This window comes from Parasteatoda tepidariorum, chromosome 3 (assembly GCF_982258835.1).
Source record: "Parasteatoda tepidariorum strain Cologne lab strain chromosome 3, Ptep-v5.0, whole genome shotgun sequence".
Lineage (NCBI taxonomy): Eukaryota > Metazoa > Arthropoda > Arachnida > Araneae > Theridiidae > Parasteatoda > Parasteatoda tepidariorum.
The window spans coordinates 89,676,713-89,685,949 of NC_141757.1; the positions used below are offsets into that span (position 1 = coordinate 89,676,713).

At 28.2% G+C, this 9,237-nt stretch overlaps 1 protein-coding gene across 1 annotated transcript in view; it reads left to right on the top strand.

Annotated features, from left to right (window-relative positions):
- The window catches only part of LOC139426552 (uncharacterized), a 34,443-nt gene extending 25,750 nt beyond the window's left edge, over positions 1-8,693 (top strand). The window contains exon 2 of the mRNA XM_071185819.2: positions 8,108-8,693. Within this exon, the coding sequence (XP_071041920.2) occupies positions 8,108-8,693 (586 nt within the window). The remainder of the gene's footprint in view (positions 1-8,107) is intronic.
- The last annotated feature ends 544 nt before the right edge of the window (positions 8,694-9,237 follow it).

Sequence of the window (9,237 nt, forward strand, 5' to 3'; positions counted from 1 at the left end):
TAATTACTGGCTTGAAGGTGATTTCATAATACATATGATTACTAGAGAAGGAAAAGTATTTTGTGACTTCTTGAAACACGTACATAGACAGGATTTGAAAACCAATCCGACGACAATTATGAAACATCAACCAGCCAGAATCTTTTTATTGCTCCGATTGGTGATGAATTTGGTCGACGTTTCAGTATTATTTTCCATTTTCTGAGCTGCATTTGTTCTAATATAATATTCTCATATGAAATCAAGAAAATTTGGAGTTTCCAATGCATAAAAATTTAATCTATAACTTGCAACTTATTAAAATGTCACAACTTAAAATGATGAGAGATGAATGAAATTACGTATAAAATGAAACATTTTAGCTATAGATTATTAAAAAAAAATTGGTTATCACACATTGAACGTAAATGAAGAATTTTATATTTAGCTACTAAATAAAAAGTTTTGTGTTAAATTAGTGGTTGACCTTTCTTAAAATATATTTAATTATAATATCTACATAAATAATATGTGGATCCTGGTCGTTGCAAAATTATAAATACATATTTAATCTTCCTACATATATTATCATAACAATTCTGCATCATTAAAAAGAGCAAAATAAATTCAAAACAAAACAGGTTTTTACCTGAACACTATCTTTTTTCAACAATATTTAAATCAACAGCATAGCTTTTTTCATACTATAAAATAGACTGTATAAGTATATATTTATGTGAAAGATTTTTAAAGCTTTGTTTAAAATACCGATGATCATGAATTTATCGTAAAGATAAAAAGAAGAAATGTTAAAATGCAAATGGGGGGATGACATATTTTTATGGCTTTTGGTATGTAACAAAAGCTTCTTTTTTTCAGAATTTTCTGCTACGATTCAGTATCTAACAAATGACTCAAGTCATTGTTTTTAATAGCAGTCATTATTTCACTCCAAACGGCTTCAAAAAGGGTTATTACGCTTGTTCTTGAGGGGAGTGGGTTATTTTCAAGAACAAGCAGATTGTTTTCAAGAACATAAAACTTGACTGATAGTCATCTTTCGTTATTTTAATTCCTTTTGTTTTGGCCTGAGAACAATTGTTAGGATGTGCTTTTAAGTTAGATTTTTTTTTCCTTTTAAGTTCATGTAAAATAAGAATTTATGTAAAGATCATTACGAAAGTTTATTAGACTTAGGGTGTATATACTTAAAAGTAAAAACTAGTTAAACTAATCTTCAAAAGCTGTTACATACTAAGATTGCTAAGAATTCTAATTTATTTTAATTTTTTTCTGGACCTCTTGCAAAGTGTGCAATATTTCATTTAATGAATCACGTCAGTGGCAATACACGAAATATCAATATCCATATTTTACGTTTTTCCTAATTTGTTCAATATTATTTTTAGCTATTAACAAAATTTCAAGTGATTTCACTAAGTAATGCTATTACTCAATGGAATTCTAAATGAAAAAATGAATTGAGATTGGTTTTTATAAATTTTTGAATAAGATTAGTTTTAGGTTTTGGTTTATAAGTTTTGCTTCAATTTATCAAATACATATTTTAAACGCAGACGTATTATATTAGCCTTATTCATCGAAAAATATTTTTCTATTTAATTTCGAGTTTATTTTAACTTGTTCTAATAATGTGCATGGTCATGTAAACAGTAGAAAACTGTAAAGAAATGGGCATGCTCATGTAATCCGTAGAAAACTGTAAAGAAATGTGCAATATCGAACATGTATCGAACATCAATTTTATCGAACATGTCAATGGGAATAACAAAGATTATCAATTACTATATTTTACGTTTTTCCTAATTTTTCAATGATATTTTTAGACATTAGCAAATTTCAGAAAGCAATGCTATAACTCAGGGAAATTCTAAATGAAAAAAGAACTGACTTTTGAGTTCGTTTAAATAATATTAATTTTAGGTTTTAGTTATAGATGTTTTGCTTTAATTTATGAAGTATATATTTTTACATACAATATCACTAGTATTAAACTAAAAATCTTTCTTTCTCTAATTTTAAGTTTGCAATAACGGATTCAAGAGAATATTGTAATGTTGGTTTTCAAATTTATGTTAACTTTGTCAAATAAACCGTAAAACTGCTGCAAAGATAGAAATTCTAGAAAAACATCCACTAGAAAGACTTCATGGATGAAATAATACAAACTCTTAAAACAAAACAATGAAGATAAAATTTATCGTTATTTTTTCGTTACAAAGCCATACTAAAATTTAATTAAGAATACACAACTACCTGCATAGTTTGTCAAATATTTTTACTAGAATTCATAAGAGAATTACATGAACATATCCAAGGTACCTCTAAAAAGAGTGTTTATCTATTAGAATTCCTATGCCTTTCCACAACTAGGACCATGAACGAAAGTCCATGAGAACGGGATGCGGAGTCTGTTAAACTCAAAGTTCTATCTCTCTTTATGCGTCTAAGCAGGCAATCATACATGGAAGAAGTCGGAAAAGATAGAAAAAAATCAAACGGTACGAAAGCCTTGATTAAACCGATGACAAAGTTTCTTGCTGACTACAAAAATACCATGAACACAGATAGAAAATTGGTCTAAGTAATCTCTAAGCAGACAGCCGAATTACACATCATTTTTCTAACTCGACATTTTTTGATCGCTCCTCGATCTCCCATTTATAAAATTTTATGTAACATGAAAAAACATCATATTAACTACTTTGAATAAATTAGGAATCATTTCAAAGGATTTGATTTCACGTTTAGAGAAAACTGGAAGTTTTAATATGTATACGTTATGTATAATAATTTTAATATTTTAACAAAGCTTCCGATTTCTTCCTTATTATAGAAAATAATGTTAATAATTGCAGTTTTGTTTTACATTGTATTTAAATAAAATAAAAATATAAATAAAAAATGAAGAATGTATAAATAAAATATATATTTAATTCCTGACGTCTCGAATCAAAGTCGCAATTGAGGAGCTATATGAATATATCTTTTAACAAAGAAATGTTAACAAAATAATGACTGCAATAAAAAATTGAATTACGATTATAGCTTTACTAGTATTTTTGTATTATGCATTATCTCAAGCATTTAAGCTATCTTAGTCATAAAGATCACAAAAATATCACATGTTTAATCTATTTTATTCACCTTTTGTCAAAGCAAATTTATACAGCATATATTTTGTAAATAATGTACTAGACCATTTATTTTCCCAAAGCAAACCTGTCAAATGTATTGGTAGCACTTATCTTAAATATTTTCTTAATTAAATGCAATCATTTTTTTCAGAATCAATAAGTTAAGTAACTGTTGCAATTTCTGAATAATAAATATCTGGCAGAAAATTCAAGCTTTTCACTCTTGCATGCAGAGTGAATTTTAATTAAACTAAGCGATATATTTGTTAAGAAAGGTTTAGTGACTTTGTATTTATTCTAGAAAAAAGTATTTAGTAATTTATTACTGAAATATTCATAGTAATTTTAATCAAAAAATAAATAATTCTAGGCATTTCAACAATAGTTACTGACAGGTAATTATAGAATTCGAAAATACTGAAATTTAAAAAAATCTTAAAATTTTTTTTATATATATAAAAATGAAAAGTAAATGATTTTCTTCGAATCATCACATTCGTCATACTCTTGCTCGAATTTTAAAGGACTAAGTAAGTAAAATAATTGGTTATCTTTTTTAGAACATACATATACTCATTCCATTTCACTCCGAATTGGAGCATAGGGCTTCTATTATAGCTTTCCATTCCCTCCATTTTGTTATCAGATATTTCGCCTCTCTCTATGTCTTTTCTATTGTTTTCACTTGTATATAATCATCCTCACCTTGTATTTTTAGGACTTCCTCTTTTTATGTTGCCCTGAGGGTTCCAACTTTAAATTTTTCAGGTTTACGTCGTGCATCTCCAATACATTTACATTTGTGTTTTTTTTAATTTCTAGATGTATTCGTTTCTGTTTTACTTTTCTAAAGATTTCTGCATTTTAAATTTTATGGAACCATTTGATACGCAGGCTTTTTCTTAAACGATAATACAATTCTTGTAAAAAAGTACTTTCAAAAATAAAACTTTATTTTTTTTTACATACAAACGAAAGAAAAAAATATATACTCAAAAGTGACAATTTGTAAATTAATGAACTAGGTAAAATAAAAATGGATAAATTTTATCTATATAAATATTTTAAGCTGAGGAAAAATTATAATTTAAATAATGGTACTACTTTTAAACTTCTAGAGGAAGATAAAAACAATTCACTCACGTTGGCTGAGAAGAAATATGATTTTTCCTACTTGCCGTTATTTTTTAAATTTGTTATTTTTAAAAAAAATATTTACAAAGAACATTAATTACTTGTGAAAGGGAAAAAGGCGATTTTTTTTATTTTTATAAAATGTTTTTTTAATAAATACATGTGATTTTTTTGTCTTTCATTTTAGGTACCAATTTTAACAAAAATGTGCTAATTAATTTATCGAATGAGACATGTAACGTTTTGTTTTCTGGAATTTTTTTCTTCCATTTCTCAGCCATTTTAATAAATTTGATAGAAAAATATTTTTTATTAAAAAATGTTGTCAGAGTGTCGTGGAATTTTTACATTCTTTCTTTATATGAAGTATTTTTATTTATCTGTTTAACATTCGGATTTTTTTAGTTTTGTTTAACTCTCTCATTTTTGTTCTTTTTGCTTAACACTTTTAGCACTGAGTTTTTATGTAGGATTTTGAAGACTCTGCTAGTTAAAAGTGACATATTGAATATTTTCGCTTATAAAATTTATAATTTTGTTTAAAATTTGATTTCATTAAATATATTTATGCAGCCTTAAAGTTATGCATTAATAAAATAATAGTTACACGATTTTGAATTAATGGAATGCAGATTTTTTTTGTTTTGTTATCCACAAAGTGTAAAAAAACTACGTTATCCGCAAATAAAAACTTGGCTTTTTCGTGTATTTGATGGTTAAAATCTGTTTTGCTTATTAAACGGTTTTTCTCTTTCTTTCTTCCCAACCATAAACGGATTAAAACTGCGAGTTCGAATTCTAGTTACTGCCATCCAGTTTTGCTTAAGGTAAATCTACCTTTTTTCAAATTACTTTACTATTATTTTCTTTACTTGTATATCTTTCCAGCTATTCTCTTACAGTTTTGAACATAGTATCGCTTGAATCAAATTTCTTGTAAAAATTTTACTCTGCCGGATTTTTATGTTTCTTTTAAATTTTTGTGAAGTCTTACAATTTTATAACAGTCAGACAATTTTATAATGGTCAGTATAGTTTCGCTCTTAAATGAGATTTCTATAAGGCCCTTAAGATAAATACATTTCAAAATTTTTCTTTGCAATGAAAACTAGATCTTCAGTTGCTCAGGAGACGGAGCACTCGTCTTCCAATGCGATGGCCCAGGGGCTAATCCAATCATTGATTACTCGTACAACTTCTGCTCGCTGCTCTCACCGACCACAATGTTATTTTACAGAGTCTTTTATTGCAATTAAAAAGTTGGTTTATTTATCAAGATAACAAAGTTAATTTCTAAAAGTAACGGTACTTATATACTTAAAAGACTGGTGTCCGTATTTTTCTGTGAAATAAACGGTTTTACGCTAGCCAAAAGTTTTTTCTCTCAATACATTAAGCTTTTTTTTTCTTTTTTTAAGCAAATTTTGACCTATCGAGGACCGGGTTTTGTTCTCGTGACTCTTCCCAATCATTTTTTTTATTATTTTTCTTTTAGTTTTAATAATAGTGAGGACCACTGCTGTTAGATAACGTTTTTCTTTTTATGAGGAATTAGAAAAAGCTATATCGGAATTGAGATACCCTACTCTGATGTTATTAATTTTAGGACGATAAAGTGCACTACCTGTTATACATTTACCTGATTTACCTTACCGATATCTTTTCTTAAGGATACGTGCAACTGCTCGGTATACATTAGTTCGGTATTTCCTGAAATGATGTTTTTTTATTCTTTAAGGATAAATTCCACTGCCTGTTAAAGTCTACAATAATGTTTTTTTTTATTGATTAAATATTATTGGTTAATCAGACAGTTTGAATTGGATAAATAGCATTACCACAACTGTATCGACCCTAAAAATTGCTTCAGTATCATTACCGCTACTGAACGGAACACATGCTCGAAGAGATTCCTAATAATTGGCACTATTGTCAAGAATTAATAGAGGAGGAATATATTTCGCATTAGATCGTTGAAAATTGCCATTGCCTCTATTTTTGTGAACAAAATAATTTTTTACTTAGAAACACTTAATGTATTCCAAATATTTTTCCGTTTAAAATTTGGATATAAAATAAAGCATTCATGAAACTTTGTTCTAGTCATACATTTATTTTTTATTCTAGACGTATATCACGCCCTTTTTCTTAAATTAGATCAAAACCATTTATTATACTTTATGACAAGTTTATGCTTTGATTACTATGCTACGCCTGATTCTTTTACTTGCTGCTCTTAATTAGTATAATAATTCAATTTCATTCGGTAAATCACCATTCAATTTGCATACATATGAGTTTCTTGAGTTCAACTTTTGTGACTTGCATAATCTACCTTGATTTTCTCTTAGAATCCTTAAACTGAATTAATGTACCTAAAACAGCATATTAATTGTAACGAACTTCTTTCATTTACTATTTACTCAAAGAAAAAGAAGAATCGTTGAACATGCATTTCGATTTAACAGTAAAAATGAATGACTTTTATTTTTTTACAATATTGAATATATTTTATTGCTTTTACAGATAAAAATTGTTTTATCTCGCTTCTGAAAGAGGAAGCAAATATCTGACCCATTTTATCTTTATTCATATCTTGCTTCTTTTCAGTTATAGTAAAGCATAATTTATTTCCTCAAAATAGCTTGCATGCAATATTTCAACTGTTATAAATTCCTTACCTTAAACGCTGAAATTTTAAATATTTAGAAACAGAATTTTTTCATGAAATTTGAAATTCTTTTTATTAAATGTAAATGCATAAAAAATGTTTATATATTATGCTTAAGTTATTGATCAAAAAAAATATATTACTATTTAAGGAAAATACAAATGAAAACTCAAATGTTGTGGTTTTTAAACTCCTTTATTTACATTTAATGAATGTTTTTCTAACCGTAAAGTGGAGCTGCTTTTGTGTGATTTTGAAGGCTGTTTGAAAAACTCGTTTAAATTAAAATGTCGATTTTTACTTATTTTCCCGTTAAATCTGAACTAGTAAGTAAATCTTTTATAAGTAAGTAATCTTTTAATAAGTAAGTAATCTTTTAATAAGTAAGTAAATCTTTTTTCTACATGGTGAGGAATGTTTAAAAACAAAACATTCCGTGTCACTAACTCTCTAACTTGGATGGGATAAATTTGATACCAAATTTATTTCCTTAATTTTTCTTAATTTAGAGTATTTAATTTCATATTTTTTTCTTTAATTCAATCTTAGTTTTTCCCATAATCCTTACTGTAGTGCATAGTAAATTCCCCCAATTTCGAATATCGATACGGAATTTTTAAATAATATGCAAAATTATAATTTTGGGGGGGGATAAAAATATTCAAACCACTATCTGTAGAGCATTCTATCGGAAAATTAACCTCAGTCGACTGGACTTTAAATAGAACTCTAGCTTATGCGAAAACAAATTTGGTGAAATTATTACTGTGAAGCAAGACATTTTAAAACAATGGCATGAACATTTTAAAGAACTTCTTAATGAAAAGTGTGAGGACGTTGAAATCCAGATGTTCAGATTGCACCTGAATCCAGCAATGGCATAGAAGTTGAGGCTCCAACTATTGAGCTGCAATTAAAAACTTAAAGAAAAAGAAGGCTTCGGGACATGATCTTACTTCCGCAGAACTACTAAAAAATTGTGAACCTACCTTATTGAGGAATTTATCTGAACTTATTACTGACATCTGGCACTCTCAGATTATGCCAACGGTAGAATTTTGTGTCCAATTTGCAAGAAAGGAGATCCTATGACCCGTGTCAACTATAGTGGAATTAGTCTGCTTTGTATAACTTATAAAATTCTATCTAAAACTTTATTTTTCAGGATGTTAACATCCGTTGACTCACAAACAGGAAACTATCAATGTGGATTCCGTGCTGGAAAATCAACTAAAGATCAGATATTTTGTCTCCATCAGATTTTAGAGAAGTCAATGGAATTTAACGTTGGAACACATAATATTTTTATTGATTTCAAGGCTGCTTTTCATTGTATCAATAGAAATTATCTTTCTGAAGCAATGAATACTTTTAAAATACCTTCAAAACCCATTAAATTGACGAGACTTACATTGAAAGATACAAAGTGCAAGATTAAGTTTCTGGGATACCTGTCAGAAAATCTTGACACATTTACAGGTGTTCAACAGGGTGATTCTTTCTCCTGTCTTCTTTTTACAATTGCACTTGAGAGAGTTAGTGATTCAAGCATAAATACCAGTGGCCACATTTTTACTAGGTTAGTACAACTACTTGCATATGCTGATGATATTGATGTAATTGCTCGTTCCTTTCATGCAGTGAAAGAGGCATTTCTTGCCCTTGAGGTAGCTGCAAGACAAGTGAGCTTAGTCATAAATGTAGAGAAAACAAAATATATGTTATTCTCAAGACCCAAACCCTTATCTTGAAACAGATTCTTATAGATTTACTGAAACAGTAAGGAGTTGTACTTACTTAGGATCAATTATTACTATTGACAACAGAATGACTCCTGAATTAAAAACCGACTCTATCTGGCAAATAGGGCTGTTTTTAGATTGAGAAGATTTATTGAATCTAGGTTTCTTTCGAGAAAAAAAAAGTTCTTAATCTACAAAACTCTTGTCAGGCCAGTCTTCACATACGCTTCTGATGCTTGGACAAAGACAAAACTGGAAGAAAATTGTATTGCAATATTTGAGAGAAAGATTTTACGTAATATACTTGGTGGTGTAAATGAAAGCAATAACTGGAGAAGGAGATTTAACTTTGAACTGTACAAGAGATTTATAAACAACCCGATATTATTAAATACATAAAAATAAATAGAATGCATTGGATGGCCCACGTGATTCGAATGAGTGATGACAATAAAATAAATAAGATACTGCTTTTTAAACCCACTGGGACAAGAAAGCGGGGAAGGCCGCAGTTTAGATGGGCTGATTCTGTTGAATCTGATTTTCTTTTAAG